Source organism: Anguilla rostrata, chromosome 13, assembly GCF_018555375.3.
Source record: "Anguilla rostrata isolate EN2019 chromosome 13, ASM1855537v3, whole genome shotgun sequence".
NCBI classification, from domain to species: Eukaryota; Metazoa; Chordata; class Actinopteri; order Anguilliformes; family Anguillidae; genus Anguilla; species Anguilla rostrata.
In genome coordinates this window covers 22,759,961-22,783,261 of record NC_057945.1, presented here as the reverse complement: position 1 = coordinate 22,783,261, position 23,301 = coordinate 22,759,961, and the positions used below count along the sequence as shown (strand labels likewise).

The 23,301-nt window shown below is 39.2% G+C and overlaps 1 protein-coding gene and 1 long non-coding RNA gene across 2 annotated transcripts in view; one reads left to right on the top strand and one right to left on the bottom strand.

The window, feature by feature from the left end:
• Positions 1-18,888, top strand: part of stab1 (stabilin 1) — a 32,860-nt gene extending 13,972 nt beyond the window's left edge. The window contains exons 32-69 of the mRNA XM_064304180.1: positions 727-828; positions 1,667-1,771; positions 1,973-2,107; positions 2,319-2,447; positions 2,742-2,795; positions 3,122-3,235; positions 3,655-3,850; positions 4,105-4,200; positions 4,742-4,787; positions 5,005-5,084; positions 5,280-5,405; positions 5,700-5,773; positions 6,366-6,437; positions 7,221-7,340; positions 7,435-7,482; positions 7,594-7,674; positions 8,474-8,620; positions 8,771-8,902; positions 9,033-9,092; positions 9,405-9,581; positions 9,992-10,078; positions 10,299-10,445; positions 10,551-10,607; positions 10,710-10,908; positions 11,022-11,171; positions 11,463-11,567; positions 11,947-12,054; positions 12,173-12,366; positions 12,860-13,004; positions 13,607-13,740; positions 14,403-14,568; positions 14,656-14,762; positions 15,328-15,447; positions 15,550-15,699; positions 16,076-16,189; positions 16,755-16,907; positions 17,507-17,614; positions 18,006-18,888. Of these exons, the coding sequence (XP_064160250.1) occupies positions 727-828; positions 1,667-1,771; positions 1,973-2,107; positions 2,319-2,447; positions 2,742-2,795; positions 3,122-3,235; positions 3,655-3,850; positions 4,105-4,200; positions 4,742-4,787; positions 5,005-5,084; positions 5,280-5,405; positions 5,700-5,773; positions 6,366-6,437; positions 7,221-7,340; positions 7,435-7,482; positions 7,594-7,674; positions 8,474-8,620; positions 8,771-8,902; positions 9,033-9,092; positions 9,405-9,581; positions 9,992-10,078; positions 10,299-10,445; positions 10,551-10,607; positions 10,710-10,908; positions 11,022-11,171; positions 11,463-11,567; positions 11,947-12,054; positions 12,173-12,366; positions 12,860-13,004; positions 13,607-13,740; positions 14,403-14,568; positions 14,656-14,762; positions 15,328-15,447; positions 15,550-15,699; positions 16,076-16,189; positions 16,755-16,907; positions 17,507-17,614; positions 18,006-18,077 (4,410 nt within the window). The 3' untranslated portion in view covers positions 18,078-18,888. The remainder of the gene's footprint in view (positions 1-726; positions 829-1,666; positions 1,772-1,972; positions 2,108-2,318; positions 2,448-2,741; positions 2,796-3,121; positions 3,236-3,654; positions 3,851-4,104; positions 4,201-4,741; positions 4,788-5,004; positions 5,085-5,279; positions 5,406-5,699; positions 5,774-6,365; positions 6,438-7,220; positions 7,341-7,434; positions 7,483-7,593; positions 7,675-8,473; positions 8,621-8,770; positions 8,903-9,032; positions 9,093-9,404; positions 9,582-9,991; positions 10,079-10,298; positions 10,446-10,550; positions 10,608-10,709; positions 10,909-11,021; positions 11,172-11,462; positions 11,568-11,946; positions 12,055-12,172; positions 12,367-12,859; positions 13,005-13,606; positions 13,741-14,402; positions 14,569-14,655; positions 14,763-15,327; positions 15,448-15,549; positions 15,700-16,075; positions 16,190-16,754; positions 16,908-17,506; positions 17,615-18,005) is intronic.
• Positions 11,255-11,947, bottom strand: LOC135237258 (uncharacterized). Its single transcript, XR_010324783.1, has 2 exons — positions 11,789-11,947; positions 11,255-11,692 (listed from the first exon to the last, which is right to left on the bottom strand). It is a non-coding gene; the product is annotated as an uncharacterized LOC135237258 (long non-coding RNA).
• Positions 18,889-23,301: the final 4,413 nt, after the last annotated feature.

The window sequence follows — 23,301 nt, the reverse complement described above, 5'->3', positions numbered from 1 at the left end:
TTTATTTGGATTAGTCAATGAAGTCACTTTCCTCTTCCTGGCCAGATGATGTGGCATTCTCAGAATACATTGAAAATCATGCAAGAATATATTTCATGGAAATGATAAAAAAATAAATGACAGTACATATAAACAGATCAAAGATAAATAGGTTAATAAATCAGTGAATAAATATTCCCTCGTGCAAAAATTACGAAGCACAATTACACACATTGCACAACAACTAACAATTTATGCTTAAAACTCCTCAGATCTGTCAATTTCAAACGACAGCTTATTCCACTCTAGCTTTATATAAAAAGCACACTCCCAATCATGCTCTTAAATATGTAGAGGCCAACACTGATGATGTTTGGTATGAAAATGGACTCTCGAAAAGCAATTCTTCAGGTAACTAGGGGCAGCACTGTGAATCAGCTTGTGGAATACCTATAACGATCCCAGTATTGAACACATTTGTAGACATTCCTATTATTTACATTAAAACTGCGTAAACCATGAAGACATTTCTAAAGGTGTGGTAAATCTCTGATATTTATACCCAAATAATTGAAATCTTCCTTGTTCTTTTGGCATGTTCTTCTATGGCAGCCATTTTTGTTTGCTGGGCAAAAGTAGATGTTTTCAGGCCAATATCTAAAAATTGCCTAATGTTTGTGATGAACAGAAAAAAGTTTGCATTTATTCAATACATGCTGAATGAGACACTGATATGTTCTGTTCCAGGTTTTGAAGCCACCCCTCTCCGACATCCCTCCCCTTCCACCAACTCTGATGGAGTTCCTCAACCGCACCCCCACCTTCAGTCTCTTCAGACAGGCAGCGCTGGTAAGCTGTGTGTGCTCTGACGTCTGCCATAGTGTTGGAATGTTGGAGTAATTAAATGCATTTTATCTGCACATATTAGAATGAAAATCTCACAGTGATAAAGGAGTAAAAGTCACTCATCATGTGTCCTCCTCTGACTCATGCCTGTGTAAAGCTCAGCTTGGATTGTGGTTGTAAAAGAAGCAGCAGTTTGATGTCACTTTTCAGAAGTGATAATGGAGGTTGCAGCAATGAGCATGGCTTGTGCATATGATTGGGCCTTCTAACTTGGGAGAATACAATTAGACACTTCAAATTAGGAGAATATGATTGATCACTGCCAAATCGGAGAGAAAATGGGAAGCCTCATTCAATAAGAAATGTTGATTTGCATGATTAACTGCATATTGTGCAGGGTTAGGGGAAAGGCGCAGGAGTATCAGGTGCTGTATAAGATATGTATGTATATCTAATGAAAGACTTGAGATTGCATTCATAAACAAATGTATTAACTTCACTTGCAGCCTTGAACACTCTCTCTAATGTTTGGTCAGCTAAACTGGTTCTCAAACAAAAAAAAGTGACCTGCCGCACAAAGTCCAGACATCAAAACATGGTTCAAGAACCTTTTATGTTATATGTCTTAATTACATAATAGCAAGCCCTTTGCCTTCCTTGCTTTTCCCATTCATGTACTTCACATTACAGATTAGCAAAGGTTAAGCTTTTATCTTGATCGAAATGGGGAGTCAATCATTTCCTGCTGTGATTGGGTGTGTCTTGCACTTATTCGCAGAGGCTTATTCAGTAAGCCAAACATTCTGTTACATCTCGAGTAAAATCTTTTTTCTCCCAACAGGCTTATAATCTCACAAACATTATCGGAGGTAAAGAGTATACTGTTCTCATGCCAACCGATGCGGCCATCAAGGAGCATTTGCAAAAGACAAATTCTACAGAACTGGTACATTCTCATTTGATATACAAAGCAACATTGACCTTTGTGAAAGCTTTTTCTTTTGTGCATGAATCATTTTGGACGAATTAAATACTTCACTGCATGCATAATTAGGTTTCAGTGGAGAGACCTCGGCAACATTGATTTTCCTAGTTCTTTGTGATCAGCTATTGAAACACAACTGAAGCTGTTCTGAACTCCTGGCAGGGTGAAGATTTATTCAAGTATCACATACTTATTGATGTACGTGTCTATCCTGAACATTTGGACCATGGTATGAGCAAAAACACATTGCTTGGATCCTCCTTCCAGATTTTGTTCCATTTTGATCGTGAAAATAAGGTACAGTATTCTAAGAAAAACTCAGTTATTAGTTTTTTAGTTATTATAATCCGTTATTGCAAACGGTATCATTTATTTGGTTGCATTATAATTTCTCTGAAAAGAAACAAAAATCTGGGTTTTGATGGTTTTGAAATGTATGGATTGCAAAGACCTAGAAAATATTTTAAGTCTGAGTTCTAAAATTGTGTTTTTTGTCCCTAATTTACAGACACTGGCCAATGAAGTTATTCTTAGTGGAAACTTTAGTGAAACCTTCAAAGGGGTTGTGATACCCATTCCACACATTTTAGAACTGCACAAAAATCGTTGCAACAAAGAAATCATCTTAAAGTCCCCAGTAAGAGTCTATTTATTTATTTACTGTATGTTTGTGTGTATTGTTCAATCTTCAATATAGCCTGAACACTGTTAATGTCTATTTTATTTTTTATTTTTTATTTTTGCAAATTCCAAAGCATTTTTAGTTACGTTCATTGTAAAAGTTATGGTCAGTGATGGCTTGTGAGTACATCTGCACTGCAACTGCTACAAAAAGAAAAAAACATCTGTAAAGTTCCTGTGATGTAATGTGATGTGAACGTAGTCAGACCATTATCAGAGTGTCATGGGTAATGTTGTGCATGTGTTTTAGGGGTTGTGCACTGATTGTAAATCAAAGCCAAGATGCTCCTTCAGAAGCAAACCCGTAAGATAATCTTCAGACTTTTACCTTTTGCTTGTAATATTTCTGTTTTTGTTTTCTATCTTGACCTACATCCATTCATATCACATGTACTTATCAAGTGTGCATGCTTGTTTACAATAAGGTAATTACAATCTCAATAATCTATATGCTAAATACACAAATTTTATTTGAACATTTTAATGGAATTGTTTTAAATGAATGCATGCATTTTTTAAATACATAATCACATAAAATTATCTTTTTTCACATTGTATCATCTTCGCAAAACCTATGGACAGGTCATTTTAATCACTGGCGGGCCATTTTAATCATGTCTTCATCTTTAGGTTCAGAAGGAATTTCCTGCAAATATGAAATCAAACTGCAAGTACAGGAAGCGAGTTGGAGCAAGGAGGAGAACGATGTCTGGCTGCGTCATGGACTGTTTTCGGTATTCAGAAGTAAATGTTCTGTTATTATATACCCTACGAAAACGACACATTAATGCTGTAATTGTGCTAATATTGATGCTTAAAAATATCACACATCACACACCAATAAGGCACACAAATAGGCAGCCATTTCCCTTGGAGAACTGGAAGATTATCATTGAGAAAAGATGTTTTTCATTCATTCTCACTTTTTTACTAATCTGCCATGGGAACTGTTTGGAACTGCCTTTTTGGATAATTAAAAAGACATTTTTGGATATATATGTACATATATAAATTACGGATTTTATTAATGCTGTTATTGTTAATGTGAAAATGGCGGCTGTGTCAAAGCAGTAGGAATTTGTGGTATGGATTATGCCCGAATGTTTCATGAACAAAAAAAACATTTTTTAATTTAAATCAATGTGTACTTCTTGTTCAAAAAGGACCTTTCCTGTTGCCCGGGTTATTTTGGGCATCACTGCTTTAAATGCCCAGGGAAGATTGACAATTGGTGCTCCAACAATGGAAAGTGCCAGGATGGTATCCTGGGGAGTGGAGAGTGTCTGTGCAATGAGGGTTTCCATGGGACTGCATGTGAGGACTGTGAGCCAGGAAATTATGGCAAGGACTGCAAGTCAGGTACTGTTGGTATATGCAGTGATATATGAAGAAGCCAGACTTATATAAGATGTTTCTTGCTCATCTTCATGATGCTGGGTGCCAGTCAAAGAGACTGTCACCATTGTATAGATCTCACATGTGTGAGCACCATAATGATTGGGACAAAGCCATGCTTTGGCTTTGTGGCTCTGTATCATTTTATACTATACAATTACTATGTAGTTAAAGTGCTGAATCTCAGCTTTAATTAAAGGGTTTTTTTTGCTTGTTAGTGTGCAACTGTGTCCATGGGAAGTGCGTGGATGGTATAGACGGCAATGGAAAATGTCTTTGCTATAAGGGCTGGAGGGGAAATACCTGTTCTGACGGTAAGTACTGTGCAATAGGAACTGTCCAACATTGAGCATTTGTTGTTCATTGTGCACATGTTGTCTTGTTTGCTTGCATTATTCTCTGCATGGGAAAATTAAGTAACTGCATGAAATTTGTCTCAAATCAGGTGATTTGGTGTTTTTTTCATCAAATATTTTCCACTGAACCTTTGTTTCCTGTAGTATTTTTTCCCCCATTTAAAGCAATGTAATTGAACGCATGTACTTTACCTTGCATGTGACCATGCTGATGGAATTTTGTATACTAGCTTAGCCTTAAACCACAGCATCTAATCTGTTTTTGGTAGCTATGGTTGTGTATATATATATATATGATTTATATCTAGTATGCACCATGCAATTTGTAATTCTGCAGGGGGAAAACACAATGTCAGTCAAATCACACTTCATCCAGTTTCAGAACATTTATAGAACATTTCCTTTTGGAAATTCTATAAATCTGGCCTTTCAGAATTTCTGGGAGTATGAACTTGTCAGACTGTTGAAATCGGCAAAAATTGTTTTGTTCTTTTTGCAGAAATTGTTATGGATGCTTGCGGGGGTGTCTGTGACGTAAATGCAAAGTAAGTGGTGAACAATTTCAACAGCAGTAATAGCCACAAGTCTTCAGGAGGACTTGATAAGAGCAGAGAGACGATAGAGATCCACAGCTCAGAACACTGATGGAGTTAAGATCATCACATGCATTTGGGAGTTTGAAGACGCCCATATCTCTATGCTTTCTCCCTTATTGTTTCATTTTCAGGGCAAATCAGCTGCGTAATTAACCTTCTCTTTCAGCTGCCTCACGGGGGCCCAGGGGACAGCGCCCACCTGCTCCTGTATAGCTGGTTACCAAGGGAACGGTACCTTCTGTAAAGGTAAGCAGAGGCATAACTGCAGCTTAACTTATTTACTCTTTTGAACATTTTTAAAATCAAAACTTTCCATTTTACTTAATTAGTAGTGCTTTAGCAGTGGTTTAACACCAAGTGGGTCTGGTTTGATGAGCATTCCGTACGTATTTTGTTCTGTATAAAATATATATATAAAACATAAAAAGTGTTCTCTTGCAGAGATTAATCCATGTGACAATGATAATGGTCACTGCTCAAAGAATGCCAACTGCACAAAGACAAATCCTGGTGAAAGAACCTGCACCTGTCATGAGGGTTTCACTGGAGACGGCGTTGTGTGTTTGGGTAAGACCAGTCGCCAGGGTTCAGTCTTGGGCAGGGCAGATGAACTGTCATTGGTGGGCACACAAGTTATTTGCATATTTATTGTATTCATGTAGCACATGGAGGGCATCCTAAGGTGGGAGAAGGTGGGGAGGGTGCGATGGGTCTGGCTGCTGGGGGGGCTTTTAAGGCAGTGCTAGGATGAGCCCCACGGTGTGCTCTCAAATCTGAATCATGCAAATGCTGACTGTGCCTGGCAGCCCTGCACGGTGATACACGACTGGCATCTGCTACCATGTTCTTTTGAATTTTCAGAAATCGACGGCTGTTCTGAAAATAATGGCGGATGTCACATGAACGCCGAATGCATCAAGACTGGGCCAAACATGGTGAGAGACCACCACCTGCGTTAGCATTTACCTCTGCTGATTGAGAGACCACCACCTGCATTAGCATTTACCTCTGCTGATTGAGAGAGCACCACCTGCGTTAGCATTTACCTCTGCTGATTGAGAGACCACCACCTGCATTAGCATTTACCTCTGCTGATTGAGAGACCACCATCTGTCATTAGCATTTACCTCTGCTGATTGAGAGAGCACCATCTGTCATTAGCATTTACCTCTGCTGATTGAGAGACCACCATCTGTCATTAACATTTACCTCTGCTGATTGAGAGACCACCACCTGCATTAGCATTTACCTCTGCTGATTGAGAGACCACCACCTGCATTAGCATTTACCTCTGCTGATTGAGAGACCACCATCTGTCATTAGCATTTACCTCTGCTGATTGAGAGAGCACCATCTGTCATTAGCATTTACCTCTGCTGATTGAGAGACCACCATCTGTCATTAGCATTTACCTCTGCTGATTGAGAGACCACCATCTGTCATTAGCATTTTCCTCTGCTGATTGAGATTTAAAGCTGAATGTGATTAGCATGGCATGCCCTCATTGTTCATGTATATATTTGACAGGTCGCCTGTAACTGCAAGGATGGGTATTCTGGAAATGGCCACTTCTGCTTTCCAGTGAACCCATGTAGGACGGTAAGCTACTCATATGCTTAAGTCTGTGTTTCTGTTGCTGGGTGACTATTTATTTCTTGTTTACTTTACCTTAGGTAAGGCAAATCAGTTCTCTGGTACAGTGATGACCTGGGAAATCAGTGTGAATATGGAATGCAAGGGATTGTGCAAAGGTGGATGCAGATTATCAGCTGGCCAGATGTGGAGAGTCAGTTCCATGGAGAATTGTCCTGGACACTGGGGTTAACACCCCAACTTTTTTGAAAAATGCATTTGGATATTTTTTCTTACCAAAGTGATTCAGGGCATCAGATTTAAGAGAGTTCACTTTCTGGGGTTTTAAAATATTTCAGTTTTAGAACTTTAGTTTTCATTGGCCCAGACAGTTTTTTATATGCAGTGAATGATATCTTACAGATTCTGATAACTGGCTGGCTTTACAATGGCTGGTATAGGGGCTATAAAATTAATATGTTCACATTAATTTAGCATTTTCTCACAATCCCTGCTTCCACCATAGCAAATGTAATTGTACTTTGTCAAATAATTGGGAAATATACACACACAGCATCTGAAAATATAAGCATTACTATACTAATTTGGAGTTACTTGAAGTGTAATTTCTTGCTTTAGAATCCCTAAATGTCTGTGGGGCCCTTCCAGGTTATAGAACATTGCCTTAAAAGGATGAACCCCTGCCCTCCATTAGCCTTAAGCTTCAGCAGTTCAGCATGGGAAAGGAACAGGGTCCTATGGCTGCTACCTTATATTTTCAGTCCCTCTCAATCTTGTTCTGTGCTCCAGGAAAATGGCGGTTGCAGCTGGAATGCGAGGTGTGAATATGTGGGTCCCGGGAAACGAAACTGCACCTGCAGATATAACTACATAGGAAACGGCATCACCTGCAGAGGCACCGTTAAATCTGTGAGCTTCATCCTAAAATAAGATCCTTTAAGATGAAGAGATTATTTACCTCCTTTCTCATTGGGCAAATTTGGTTTACAATTGGTTATTCTAGGAGATCCTACGGAATGCTGATGCTTCATGGTTCAACAGAAATTTGATGGTAAATTGAAACTGAAAATGATTTGATATACGTATTTCAAATAAATTGAACTAAGTTTAAAATATGAATGAACTTTGATAGTTAATGACGTTTGAATCGTTTGTTTGGTAGATTTCCAAAGTCAATGATGCATTGACCAAGGGCCCTTTGACAGCGTTTGTCCCTCACACAAACTCTACCACTAATTTTCCGGTACGTGTTTCGTTTCTATTTATACTCTTCTATTGTATTTAGAAGTGGCTCTGAATCCATATTCATGTTTTCCTTTAAATAGATTGTATTTTGATATATCAGTTATAGTTTGGAGAATATGTAATTAAATAATTAGTATTCATTAATTTGTATAGCTGCTTTGAGTACATTAGAACCCTGTAAATATGAAATTATCAGGAACAGAGGTCATTTTGAACTTTGAAATGTTGCTAACATTAATAGTGATAGCAAAATTTATGTTTTGGACAAGCTGAATCATTTCTCAGTTGATTGTAATTATTATTTACATCACTGTAGAGATATTTTAAAACTATATATGATTATATTAAATTATATGGGGGCAGCACGGTGGTGCATTGGGTAGCAATTGGAGACTCTAAATTGCCCATAGGTATGAGTGTGTGAGTGAATGGTGTGTGTGCCCTGTGATAGATTGGCGGCCTGTCCAGGGTGTATTCCTGCGTCTCACCCAATACACGCTGGGATAGGCTCTAGCACCCCCCGCGACCCTGCCCGGGATAAGCGGGTATTTGGATGGATGGATAAAATGATATTTATCAATGGAAACTGTGACTCAATTTAAAGCTTACCTTTGTGGTGAACATTGATAATAAGGATCTTGATAAAGTGCAACTGTGCATACTACTTTCAGTGTCATAACCCATTCAGCTGAACAGTCAGTCTGTAGCTCAGAGGTTCTACTGCAACATGAAGGAGACTTCCCCGGGTGTCCTGGTAGCTGTGCATTCCAACCTCTGATGGTCCTTAATGTGTGCAGGTGGAGTCGTGGAAGAATTCGAGCAGGGTGGGAGACTTACTCAGGTACCACCTGGTGGGCTGTGAACAACTCCTTGTGTCAGACCTCCAGTCCATCGGAAAGGTGGTCTCCCTCTCAGGACATGTACTGCGCTTCACCTACCGAGAGGTAACCTGAGACAGGAGGAGGTTTGCATTCAGGAAGTCTTGAGGCTTCTGGGTGGAATTGCTCTGTGAAATGTAACTGCTTCATAAACAAACAAAATAAATCGTAATTGAAAAGGAATGTTTTCTTGTTCACATTATTCGTCTGTTTTAGGGCGTTTTGTACATCAACGACGATACCAGGATAATTACCAGCGACTATGTAGCCTCAAATGGGGTGATACATTTCATTGATAAGGTCCTCACCCCATATGATCTGAGCAACAGAAGTAAATTGGTCCCAACGGTATGTTTTTGTTCTGAACTGTCTATCATAAAGACAAGTCAAACATCAGTGTTTCTTAATGGTTGAAACTATTCATGGACAGGTGCAGATATGCCCTTATAAAATGTATACAATATGTTTCCAATTTCAGTTAAATGTGACATCTGCTGCAGAGGCATATGGATATACCACATTCAGCAAACTGCTCCAGGTAGGTACAGATGGGCCTGTCTGGGTGCCCACAGTCTGACCTTTAGAGCATGAATTGTATTTTTTCTGCACATCTGTCTGTCCACCTGTCAGTTGCATGTACTGTATACTGTATACTGTATGTAATTTATTTTACATTTCGGCACACATGGACTTGTAATTTAGAACACATTTCCACACTGTAAGCTCACTTGAAGTTTGTAAGTAAAGAGATGTCATATGGTCAAAGGTTAAGTTTGTGTCTGTCTGAGGTGGCAAGTGCTGTTGGATTTGAACAGATACAGCAGTGAATGATTTTTCCTATTGACCCCAGTCCTCTAACCTGATGAGCATGGTCGAGAACTCCTTCCACCATCCCTTCACAATGCTCTGGCCAACTGACAAGGTTTTCAGCTCTCTGCCTGAGGAGAGGAAAAAGTGGCTGTACAGTGAAGATCATCAGGACAAACTGGCAGCCTACCTCAAAGCGCACATTATTCGGGACACCGAAGTGAGTGACTCTTCCTCTTTCAAAGACCTTTGCATTTAGATTTTATTTTTACCTTTATTTGCCAGGCAGGCTTACTGACAAATCAGTTATCTTTTGCAGTAATTACTGGGGGAATCAATGTGGGTGGGGAATGCGAGGGATTGTGTCGCTAGTTGTATGTGGAGGGAGGGGAGTGATTGGGTGGTCGTGCCAGTTTCATGGGAATGTGGGAAGAACACCAGGGCCATAGTGCCAGGGTATCTAATGGGCACAGGGAATTAGGACCTCAATGCAAGTCGCTTGCTGCCTTCTCTCCAGAATGTACCTTTAGTCAATGAGATTAAACATAGAACATTTTCAAACAGCACATAAATGGCCATTACTGTACATGCTAGATAAGATAAATAATGCTTTCTTCCTGGTAATTACAGCTCCTGGCTGTCAATCTACCTCATCAAAACACTGTCAGAACAATGTATGGTTCTACTTTGTCGTTCGCCTGTGATAAAGACAGGGTTGTAAGTATTGAACATTGTTTGCATCTTCTTCAATATTTGTTATTGGTATCATCATTTGTTTACTTTTGGAGATTGCATGATGCTGTATTCTGCTATAGCATTATATATTGTTTCTATCATAATCTGTTTAACATAATACATAAATTCACTACTGTTTTGTTGTTTATCAATACAGCTTTTAAAAAAATGTTGTAGATCAATGTTTACTTTTTTATTTCAGGGGGATATTTTGGTTGATGATGGAAATGCTAAATTAATTGAGCGCCACCTGATGTTTGATGTGGGTATTGCTTATGGGATCGACCAGCTGCTGGAGCCACCCAGCATGGGAGCACGCTGTGATGTTTTTGAAGAAGTGAAGAGTCAAGTGAGAACCTTGACCAGACTCCATTTTTAAACTAAACAAATGAGCAAAGAGTAATCGTATGGCTCTTTTTTTTTCCTAATTTGAAAAATGATTCTGTATCCTCAGGGCAGGTGTGGAAGCTGCTTTTCACCCCCTCTGTGTTTCTTTGGCCAAAAAAGCACGGTAACTTTCCAAACGCAACGTACATTACAAGTACATTGTTGAATTCATTTTGAATGTCACAAAAATCAGTGTTTAAATTTGTGCCACTGTTTTTTTTCCCAGGATGAAAGTACCTCATGCACGTACAGCAGGTTCTCCTCGTTCTCTCCGTACCAACGGCGATATGACTTTTACCCTTATTCCGTACCCTATCGTTCAATTGGACCATACCGAGGCAAGCGGACAGGCTGTCAGCGGACTTGCATCAAAGTTGATTGGACCCCCCGGTGCTGCAAAAACCACTTTGGCAGAGACTGCCAGGGTGAGCGTGCTGTCTCTAATCTTACTTTGCAGAATCACTGAAATCACTGTGAAATTAATTTGCCTTAAACAGTAGGAGTAGTTGGACACTGACACTGTGTCTGTGTGTTTCAGTGTGTCCTGGGGGTTTGGAGGCAGTGTGCAGTAATCATGGGCAATGCGTTGATGGTATGGAAGGGAAAGGAACATGTCGCTGCAACCTTGGCTTCGAAGGAACAGCCTGTGAGCTGTGTGTGCAGAACTACTATGGCTCCAACTGCACAAGTACGTAGCTTTCCACCACTTTCCACAAAGGCACTCTCAGAAAACAACATTTCAGTTTCACTCTCAAACTGGATTCTTTAAGATTATTTCAGGGCCCTTCTTTATTTTAATAAATAGTATCAAATAATGTATTTAAAATAGATAAAACAAACTGCATGGTGACCTGTCCAGCAGCTGACTCTGGAATCATATCTGATGTTCTGATGTTGATTCCACAGTCAACTTGTAATCCAGTCTGATGCTCAGTTTGAATTGGTTGTGAAATGGCTATCCCACTCTTGTCTTTGGCAGAATGTACCTGTACCAAGAACGGAAAGTGCGAGGATGGGCTGGAGGGAGATGGGAGCTGCTTCTGTAAGGAGGGCTGGACTGGAGAGCGCTGTGAATCAAAACTGGGTAACAGAACCTCCAACTCATCCTCAGAGTTACCGCAGAACACACCGCCAACACCTCAGCTTCACTTCCAACTTGTCCTCAGATTCACTGAACCTATTTCCAACTTGTCCTCAGTTTCACTGAACCTATTTCCAACTTGTCCTCAGCTTCACTGAACCTATTTCCAACTTGTCCTCAGTTTCACTGAACCTATTTCCAAATTGTCCTCAGTTTCACTGAACCTATTTCCAACTTGTCTTCAGTTTGAATGAACGCACTTCCAGCTCATCATAAGAGTTCCACTGAACATGCTCGTAAATGTCCTTAGCAGTTCCATATGGTTGGTAATGGGATGGACACTGACCAGACTGGGCAATATGTCTAATCTGCTGCTCAACAGAAGTGAAACCCACCTGCATGCCTGAATGCCATCCTAATGCAGTGTGCCAACCTGAAAATGTCTGCGTATGTGAATCATTATATGAAGGGGACGGAAGAAACTGTACCGGTAAGTTTTGTCTTATTTTGACTAAACCATAACAATATTTGTATTTTTAGTATTTTGAGGGTAGGTACCAGGCTTTGAGGGGTGAGTGTGTCATGTCATTGTCCTTGTGTTCCAACAGCTCCTGATTTGTGCAGCGAGAACAATGGAGGCTGCCATCAGCATGCAGACTGTAATCAGATTGGCATCAACGTCACCTGCACTTGTTTGTCCGGGTACACGGGAGATGGCTACTTCTGCTCTCCCATAGACAGATGTGTGGAGGAGGAAAATGGTGGCTGCAGTGATTTTGCCACATGTCTCTTCACAGGTCCGGTAAGAAGAAGCCCACCAGAGAGTTACAGTTTTATTTATTTCACCAGAACATTTCTTTGGGTTGAGGACCTGACAAGAAAGTTGGCAGGGAAAAGCATTAAGTCCCAGCTTGTGTATAGGCCTTTCACAAAACAAAATGGCACAAAGACAGTATAGTACAGTGGTAACCAACCCTGCTCCTGGAGATCTACCATCCTGTAGATTTTCACTTCAACAATAACAAAGCACAATTCATTCAACAGCTAGAGATCTTGTTGAGCTACTAATTAGTAGAGGCAGGTGTGCCCAATTAGGGTTGAAATGAAAACCGACAGGACGGTAGATCTCCAGAAACAGGGTTGGTTACCTCTGGTATAGTACATACAAGCATAACATATGTAAGCAGTCATATGGGGAATAAAATACAGAAATTATGTTATTTAGACTTATTCTTTGTTCAGACTGGATAAAAAAAGGGAAAGAATACATAAATTGTTTTATTTGGACTTGGCAGAATGAGAGAGATTGCACGTGCTTACCTGGCTACGTGGGAAATGGAATCCAGTGCCTGGAAAAGGTTGTTCCCCCAGTCGATCGCTGTCTGGAGAACAATGGAGACTGTGATCCAAAGGCAGACTGCAAGGACTTACACTTTCATGGTGAGGGATAACATCGTAGTCAGTGCTGTTATATTTGGCCTTCTGCAAGGCGTGTATTTTGACTCTTGAGATTTTGAGGTGGCTGTTTGTTTTACTTTTTTTCTACACACTTGACAAGGAGCCAGTATGTTCCTAGTAAGTTATAAACTATATTTATATGAATTGTAAACCTGATAGTGAATGTGGTTATTTGAGCTAAGTGGTTAATAGCATCTTCAGCAATGGTAGAGAAAAACGTATAGCTTGTTTATCAGAGCTTTATCAAATGCATATTTTAAATTATGTAACCCTACATGCAATTAAAATGGGAACAGTTTTCTGAGAACCCTGATAATTTTCAGTGAAGCATGCTATTAACCAGAACAGTAATATTAAAGAAGAATTTTGTTCTGAATATTGGTGAAAGAATATGTTTTGTTCAAAACTGTAAGTAGCCTGCAGTTTAAAGGGTTAAAGTATTTAAAATTGACCCACCCCTGGTATTAACTCCATACAGGGTTATGATGTTTTTTAGAGCGCCCAGTTTGTTGGTGGTTTTACATGGAATAGGTGCGTCACTCTACCTGCTCTTGTAAGAAATAGTGGTTTTCTTTGCGTTTCAGAGAACACTGCCGGAGTGTTCCATCTGAGGTCACCTTTGGGGAAATACAAGCTGAACTACACAGACGCTGAGACAGCCTGCCAGGCCGAGGAGGCTACCATGGCCACTTTCTCACAGCTGTCTGATGCCCAGCAGGTAAGCCCAGCGGCCAGTGCAAATCATGTCCTGATTTTTACTTCACATTACATCACATTCCTTTAGCATGTGCTATCATCCATGGAACAACTTAGAATGAGAAATAGTGCCAGACTAACAACTTTCCCAGTCCAGCGAGTATGTATACATATCATCACTAAAGCACTAATGAGTATCTATATATGTAATCACTGAAGCACTAATGCCAATATCAGCATCGATAACAAGCCCACAGAAAAAAAACTAAAATCATAAAAAAAGACCATAACATCAACTAGTACAAAAAGTAGGAGTGTTATAGGGTAAGGATTGGAGGAGACCCAAGATGCAGATGCAGAAGATTTTTAATGTTATCAGCTACAAGTTATGTAATGTCTCCTATATTGATAGAAAGACATGGTAACAATTGGTGACATTCCTTTACTAGTTAACTAGTTTGGCTGTATTTGTGTTTATATTACAATTATGTTTAGTTTGATCATCTACAAGCTCCTAGGCATTTCTTTGGCTAATGCATATTTTTTATTGATGTCATAGTTAAATTTTTGGATGAGCATTAAGACTGAGCTACACTAAGCTAAAACCAAAACTACACCAAAAAAGCTAAAACTGAAAGTAAAAGTAAAACTAGGACTAAAGAGAAATGTCAACTTTATTTCCAGCTGGGGATGCACTCGTGCGTTGCAGGGTGGATAGATGGGAAACAGGTAGGCTATCCAATCAGATTTCCCTCTGTTAAATGCGGTGACAACCACGTGGGAGTTGTGCTCTACAAAAACCCTGTCGACCCCAGCAGCAAATACGACACTTACTGCCACAGAGTGAAAGGTAACATAATACATGGTTATGACTGATTAATAGAGTTTATTGGGGTGTTTTCCTGATTAACTGACATTGTGTGGACTCTCTTTTCAGATGTATCTTGTGACTGTGGATCCAATTATGTTGGTAATGGGGAATACTGCAATGGAAACCTAGTTACTGTTGTTGCCACCAATTCAAAATTCTCTGTGTTCTATAGGGTGAGTATGGCATCTTTCTGACTAGTACTACTACTATTAGTAGTTGTGCTTTAATCATTCAAAGAATGGAAAATTGCTTTATCACAAAGCATCACAGTGAACATTTAGATAATACAAAACATATATGTTGGATAAATGAATAATGACACTGATGATATTAGTGACATACACCATTTTAGGCAATAAAGCTGTAACTACTGTAAAGAGGTATACAGCTGTAATTTTGTCGCTAGTATCAAATTTCATAATGTGTTTATAAAGGAATCTATTTGCTTTCGGCTTATCAGTTTAGCAAACAAACCTACTGCTAAAAAAACTTTTATATTACATTAGCTTATCAGAAAGGGTGATCTTGGTTACTAAGGGTCCTGTATATATTTGGTTCTCAGCATGTACTTTAAGTGGTATCCAGTGAATTCAGACTCTTACCAAATAAGGCACCGGCATTCCTAACTATCTTGTTTAGCTAGTTTTTATCCTCATCGTAAAACACAGTAAATATTATAAATGCAAACAGTCAGCTCATTTTATATTGTGTTAATCATCCTACTCTCCCATTCCCCAGGCACTGCTGAGCTACGCAAACTCCACAAAAGATGGAGAAAGGCTGATGAACTACCTCTTAAAGCGCTCAACATTTGTAACACTGTTTGTCCCAGAAAATGCTGGATTTTATGGAAATGAGGTAATGATTTTGTCAGATCATTGTGAAGTATGCCTTCCAGTTTTTTTTCCAAATCAAGGCTAATTGAAGAATGTTTTATGATGGTCATGAAATATATTACAGAGTTTATCGTGGAGGGACGTGGAGTACCACATCTCTACCAACAACAGTATTCACCTCTATAATGACCTGAAGCATGGTGCAGTCATCCCTTCTCGCCTGGGCTATAACCTCTCAGTGACCATAACCCCAGGCAACACAACACTTTCTGATGTGAGTAACCTGCACTACTAATGAGTTGTGCCTAAACTGTGGGTAAGAACACACTGGTGGAGTCATGGCAGGAGTTAAGGCAGGTGGTGAGATGCTTGTGAGATAACTTGTATACACTTTCCATAGACATTCACACCAGTCAGGTTAACTCTGCACCTGTTATATGTATGGTAGTAGCTACAGCGAACTTGAAAATGTTTTGACATATATGTTAAAATATTTTAACTCCAAACACTGAAGATACCTTCTAATAAGAGGTTAGTCACTGCACAAAATAACCAATTTCTTTGTGGGCCACTATTGCAAGAAGCTTTCTTATAAACAATATTAAGCTCATGGTGGTTTGTGTAATGTAAGATGCTTCCTCATCACACAGAGTTCACAACTTTTCAAGCTGGTAAACAGAAAGCAGATCATAGACTGGGATATCCCCGCAACCAATGGAATCATCCATATCATTAAGGGGCCGTTGAAGGCCCCTCCCAAACCTGTAAGTACATTGACAGCTCATTGGACAATGTACTCCCTTGGCCTGATTTGCCATTGGCCCAGTCAGAGGCAGTGACCACTGGAAGTTCACCTGTTTTTAAGCCCTGGTGTTTTGGTGCTGTTTGCTACAAACTTTCTGAAAACTGTACATAATTTTATTTGTTTATGAAACACAAGAATTTTTGCTAGTAAAAGTGTGGTGTAGCTAGGTGTAGCTAGTTGCAGCCTGGACAGAGTGAGAGGGTGAATGACCTATGATTAATCTGTGTGCTCTCCTGACCTCCCTCTCTAAGCAGCATGGTCTGTACCATGTTGCAGAAGGCTAACCACATGGAATATACTGCAACATACTGTAAATATGTGTAATTTAAAAATAGCAAATATATTTCACTGGACTGTATTTGAAAAAAAAAACACATTAGTATCTGAAAGCTGCAATAAATGTGTACATATATTATACGAAATGCCGAAATATCTTGGTAATATTTTTTACCCCCAATATATTTTCAGTATATTTCATATCTGAAAGAGTGCTGTGGGTCATAGCCAAATCCTGTGTTGTACAGGTGCGGCCCATGCCCTCCGCATCACATGCACAGTCTGGAACGGGTGCCGTGGCCTCTGTCCTCATCGTGTTTCTTCTCATCGCTGTTGTTGCTGGCCTGGGATACTACTTTCTTAAGCACAGGAATAATGCCTTCAGATTTCAGTACTTTAAGGTAAATAAGTGTCAAGCAAGCCTGATTTGATACAGTGGTGTTCACTCATGCCCAGAAGGGTGTACAGTTTTTCATTGTGACTCGGTACTTAATTGGTGAACCTCACCTAGTTTATTGGGTCTGAATCTGTCGTTGATTTTAGGGAAAAACAAACAAATAAATTAATATTCCTCCTGCTGCTCTCCAAGAGTGAGAATAAGTACCACAGATTCACTGTATTATCTCTGCTATCAAAGATAGTCCATGGCCTGTCTTGTGTTTGAATGGGCTGCAGTGTCCCAAGTATATGTATCATGGATGCTATATTGTCACTCCGAGCTAAGCTTCTGCAAAGGTAGCGCAGAAGCTTGGAAGACTAAAGTAAAGCCAGCGCTCTTTAAAATGACAATAGAACATAAAATGACAATGACAGGTACTGAAGAAAATGTCTCCATATTTTTCAACATGTTATTCAATTAATTACAGTATATGTGTCACTAAATTAAAATACTGCATATTTTATTGTATGAGGGACCATTCATGGAAATGTAATTTGTATGAAAGATAGCTCTTCTACTTCAGTCAGATAAAATGTGGTGGTTGTGTTTCTCCTGCCACAGAATGATGATGACGAAGGCAACCCCAGCTGGACAGAAGGGAATTCTTCTCTGGTGTCCATCCCTAATCCTCTCTACACTGGCTACAGTGCTTTTGTAGAACCATTTGGAGTAAGTACTCTTTTCTATAACAATAGTTACATCAAAGTTGCATGTTTTAATCCAAACAGACAGTGTGTCACAAGGCCACCCTATGGCCTTGCGACACACACTTGTGCCAAAGCGTGTGTCGCAAGGCCATAGGGTGGCCAGCTCTCAAGCCAAATACAGATCCCCCCAATATTGTTTAGGATTTGATCCTGCTTTCTTTGGTATGATCCCATCTCTATCTGTAATCCTTCCTAATTTCCTTCTGTCTGAATACCATACAAGATATGAAAGGAGGATATGAAATAACTGTGCAAAGCTCAAATGTATGTATGAATTAAATACATTTTTAAAATATGTGTCAGTTGATAGCCAAATGTTGTGAATTAAAAAACATGCATATTCTCCGTTTTAGGATTCACCGGAAGCTGATTCTCCTGGCACTCACCATGTCCTTGAGCAGTTTAAAGAACAGGAAATGCTTTAGTTATACACTGAAAATTTTAAGTACAACTGGAGGAATGTGAATAAATGTAAAATTTGTGGGCCTTCCAAAGCTATTACAGCTATTCCAAAGCTATTTTTTTACATTATAAAATCAGTCCAGGAGGTAGTTGCAAAATCTATGTGTTCTAATTGAATTCCTAGCTTCTCTTGTTAATACTTACATAATTACCAAGTTTGAACATACACACTGTATTCAATTCAAGCAGGAAGCATCACAGTACGATTTTACATGTGTAGGATTTTTTTATGTATGACTTCAGATAGTATGAGTTAGCCGATGTTAGGTAGTTAGTACAGAAAACTGAAAACTTGTTCAAATGTTAGCTTTCAAACTCATTTTGCAATATTGAACATAGACATATCTAGTTACATTGTTTTCTTACTGCCTGCTCAGCTACCCGTCATACTCAGGGGTATGTAAATAGCTGACCTTGGTGATTACAAGTCTTACAAAAAGCTTACATTTGCTAAATGAAAGGATGTTTACTGTGAATGTCCGAATACTCCACTTGACCAATGACCTCCATAATCACCATCCTTACTTCCAACAAGACAGCACCAATCACACCGATCTGGCAGCAGTGGGCTAAGAAGGGGTAATACCATTCAGTGACAAGTGGAGTGAAAATTGTTTTAAATAGCTAAAATTGAGCTTTTCAGCTTTAGCATGTGTCCTGCTACCAAATCTGAGGCTGCAGTAATTATAATGTAACTGAGTTACAACTTAAGATTGATTCAAATCTCCATAATATAGTGTATGAAATTTATGAATAAAAAGAATGCTTACTGAAGCAGTTGTATTTCCTTGTCTGATAATTACTTATTTACTTCAGTGCAGAAGCCTTCAACTCTGATCTTGGACAACTGCCAGGTCTGCAGGTTTTTTTCCATTTCCATAATTAGTTAACAGTTTTTAAGATCATAAATCTTATTCTTTCTACAGTTATGCTGTCTCATTTATTTTAGCATGAAAAATAAAAATCATATACTCTTTCAGAGCAGTGCCTGAGAATGAATCATTCAGAAAAAAGTTTTAAATGTCCATGTGTAATGTACTTATATTCTCTTTCGTCATATCCAGTACTTTATGATTTTTTGTCCATATAAATCTTTTTGTAATCTAAAATGCCTCTGCTCGTATTCAAGCTGAAGCTGTTTTCTAGGTTAGATGCCATTTTCAACTCAATCCAACAAGCGTCCTCTAAGAACATGGTCGGTATATCTGACCATCCAATGTTCTCTTTACATACAGGAGTATTTTTTTTCAACAGATATTTAGTTATCTGAAAAGCAATAGATTGGCTTTTAAGTCAATTAAGTTAAAAAATAAATTCTTTTGTTTTACTGCCTTTTATTGCTATAATTGCAGTAAATGCAAATTGACCCCTCAATTTGAATGGGCTGGACACCACTGGCGGCGATGTTTGTATTCAGTTTGCAACGTGATCCACAGTGAGAATATTGCCTAGTGGTAAACATCAAAAGGAAGCCGGCCCTGCAGTTTAGGTTCAGGTGCGATGCAGAAGGGAGCCGTCACTCACAGTAGGAATGTACAGGACAGATAGGGTTAAAACGACAAATGTGACTCAGTCCAGTCCAGTAAATCATGCGACTCAGTCCAACAAGTCCAAGCAGGGGTATAACAACCAAGAGCCGACTTAGAAAAAACACCCAGGTTTCCCCATTCATACACATGGTCAGGTTAGATACCACGTTAGCCAGCAAACTCCAAATCCATGAGAAGCCAGCAGTATGTTTGGGGTCATTGTCCTGCTGCAAGGTGAAGCACTGTCCAATGAGTTTTGAGGAATTTGGTTGAAACTGAGCAGATATTTATGTATACCTCAGAAATCACATCATCAATAAAAACAAGCAGGCCAGCTCCAGTGGCAGCCATACATGCCCAAGCCACATTACTACATCCACTATGTTTCAAAGATGATGGTGGTATGCTTTGGATCATGTGCAAATCCTTTGTTTATCCACACTTTTCCTTTCCAACACTTTGGTACACATAAATACTCATCTCATCTGTACAGACAAACAACTCTTTTTAATGTACTTTTTTGTAGACTTTAACCTGGCTGTTCTGTTCTTGAGGTTTACCGGTGGTTTGCATCTTGCAGTGAACCCTCTGTGGTTATACTGTTGACTTCTCTTTATTTTAGTGTTTTTATCTGTTCAACAGTTGAAAAAGTTTTTTTCTTCACAATTGATAGTGTTTTTTGTCATCCATTACAGTGGTCCTCCATGGTTGTTTGCTGTTGCTGAACTGACCAGGGCATTGTTGCTCCTTAACATCACACAGTTTATTTTGACACACCCAATGGTTTGCCTGCATTACTGCCATTGACACATCTTTGGTCCTCCTGTTTTGAAACAACAGCAACAGACTCCAAATGCAAAGGCCACACATAGAATCAACTCTAGACCCTTTATTTGCTTCCTTGTGCCTGAACTAATGATGCAACAACACACAGCTGAGCAGCCAATTGTCCAATTAATTTTGGTTGCCCAAAATGGGGGGACCACGCATAAAAAAAGGAATATGGATGTAAATACCTACAAATTAAAGCTGACAGTTTGCGCTTTAACCTCATATTACTGGTCTCATTTCAAATCCAATGTTCGTGGAATACAGAGCCAAAACCACAAGAATTGTCACTGTACAAATACTTATGGAATGCACTGTATTTGTTTTCAGCCTACAACTGCATTTGGAAGTTTTCTCTTGTCTGTTTCTATGGCAACAGGTAATAGCTTGCCACAAACAGATGATAGTAGCTGTTTTCCTTCAGAACCAACAATGTGTGAAAAGGTGATCATTTATTACAAATAGCAGTATCTGTAGTTTTAACCAAATCCTTTAAATATTGTTTATTATCTTTTACCTGTCTTCCATTATATTGGTTAGTGTTGAGCTGCTTGACTTTTAATGAATAACATGAAACTATTCAGTCAAAGAAGCGGGATTTTAACTGGAGGGTTTCGTTTTTCTCTTGACCTGAATACTTCTTGCACTGAAAATCATGCTCTCATCTCAGTCTACTGGCTGACTGAATGTTTTTCATGGTGACGACACGCAGAAACTAGAGTGGAGATGGCATTCGAGCTGTGAGCATTGGTGTGTTTAAAAACACCTCTGTGTCATGTTGATTCCACTGAACACAGCTGTTGGTAAAGACACCCCTGGGTGTCACGCCCATGTAAAATTTGGATATTGGGACTGTGCAAACTTGGTTTAATGTTTTTGTGTTGACAGTGTGTGAGCTTAAAACATATTATAGTTTTGAGATATCAAGCTAGAATTTAAGTACCATATTATAGCATTTTCAATATAATTAATCTACCTTATTTTTAATCATTTGTTTAATCTTTAGCTTAAGCATGTTTACCTTTTTTATTTTTTACAAAAAACAAACGCTATTTATAACCCTATAATGTTTTAAAACCTGTGCAAAAATCGAGTTTCTTGTGTTATAGCCAAAAATTAAATCAGATACTTTTATACTTTTGTCATAAGTAACTGTGAGCCATCAGTGGACTTGTATAATCCTAAAGTCAATCTCTTGGGATCCCCTTATCAATGCAGAGCAGTGGAAAACAGTCCACAATATTCTCTCCTTCAAACACATTACTGAATATAAATAAAATGTTTGGTTTCAGAAAATGTCAGATATAGTAGGGAAAGTGGTAAGTTAATGTTTCACTTAATTCATTGGCATTTTTATTCTTTCTGCTTTGTAATATTAAAAACATCTCAGCAGATGCTTAATTTGCTTTTATCATGAACTATTAAAATTGTATACTGTTTTCCAACAAAATTTTCTTTACCCAAAGTCATTTGTTAAAGGGAATACATACATTCATTAAGACACACAAGTACAAAGACAATATTCAGATTTAAGTCCGTGATCAAACAACAAAATTTGAAATTACAAATAGTTAATAACCGACAAGTATGTAAACTAATGCTTTTTACGGGCACCAAGATCTCACAAATATGATAGACTGAGAAACCACATATTTGTGCTTTGTATAATAGATTTGGGTTTAGACATCAGATAAAAACATTTGCTTTTTCACGTTGTCACGTTATAGCCCTAAAGGAAGGAACAGCAGTTAATGGTGTTAGCTAGCCCTTTTATGGCTTCCCATTTCCCTTTTGGGAGCAGAATTCACAACTGCCCAACCATCTACACCCATCACCAATCAGGCACACCCCAACCCCCACACCATCTACACCCACCGCCAATCAGGCACATCCCAACCCCCACACCATCTACACCCACCACCAATCAGGCACATCCCAACCCCCACACCACCTACACCCATCCCCAATCAGGCACACCCCAACCCCCACACCATCTACACCCATCCCCAATCAGGCACAGCCCAACCCACACACCATCTTCACCCATCCCCCAACAGGCACAGCCCAACCCCCACACAATCTACACCAGTCCCCCATCAGGCACTTGCCAACCCCCCTCTGCTTCCCAATTGCATTTTCATAGAGCAGATGTTCACTGAAACAGTGCAAATAGTTCACATGACACACCAAAAACATAACCGGGACAACCATCCTTTATGTGCATCTGTCAATCAAACTGTTGACCCCAGGCAAGCTCAGCTGTTGACAGAAACATTTGGTAGGGGGTTGGGGGGTTTTGGCAGAGCTTGTAGTCCCTGAAATGCGGGGTCTGGGCAGGTTAACCCTGTAGGCTGGCAAGACAAAGACTAAACAAGATGCCAAGATTTTATGTTTGTCAGCAAAGAGAAAGACTAATGGCTTCACTAAAAAACAACCCTACACACTACAAGGACAAAAACAATGTTACAGTCAAACACAGCAGGAGGAAAGTGTTGCATTTTCATGAATGCAGTCATTTTTTGCATTAACTGGTGCACAAATTGTTCATACCACACTGAAGTTCAAAGATGAAAAAGCCATAATAAATAACATATTAAAATGTTATTTTACTGTATACTGTATGTAGTCAACACTTGAATATCTGCTCCCGAATGTGACCCCTTCAAAAGCAGTTCTACAAAATGGCTGATGCTGAAATAGTGCACTATGTTGGGAACAGGAAGCCATTTTAAATGCAGCATTTGATTGGTTCCAATGGGCAGGGGAGCATGGAATTCAGATAGTACATATTGTTGTGCAGAACAGTCAACAAGGGTTGTAGCAGAAATAT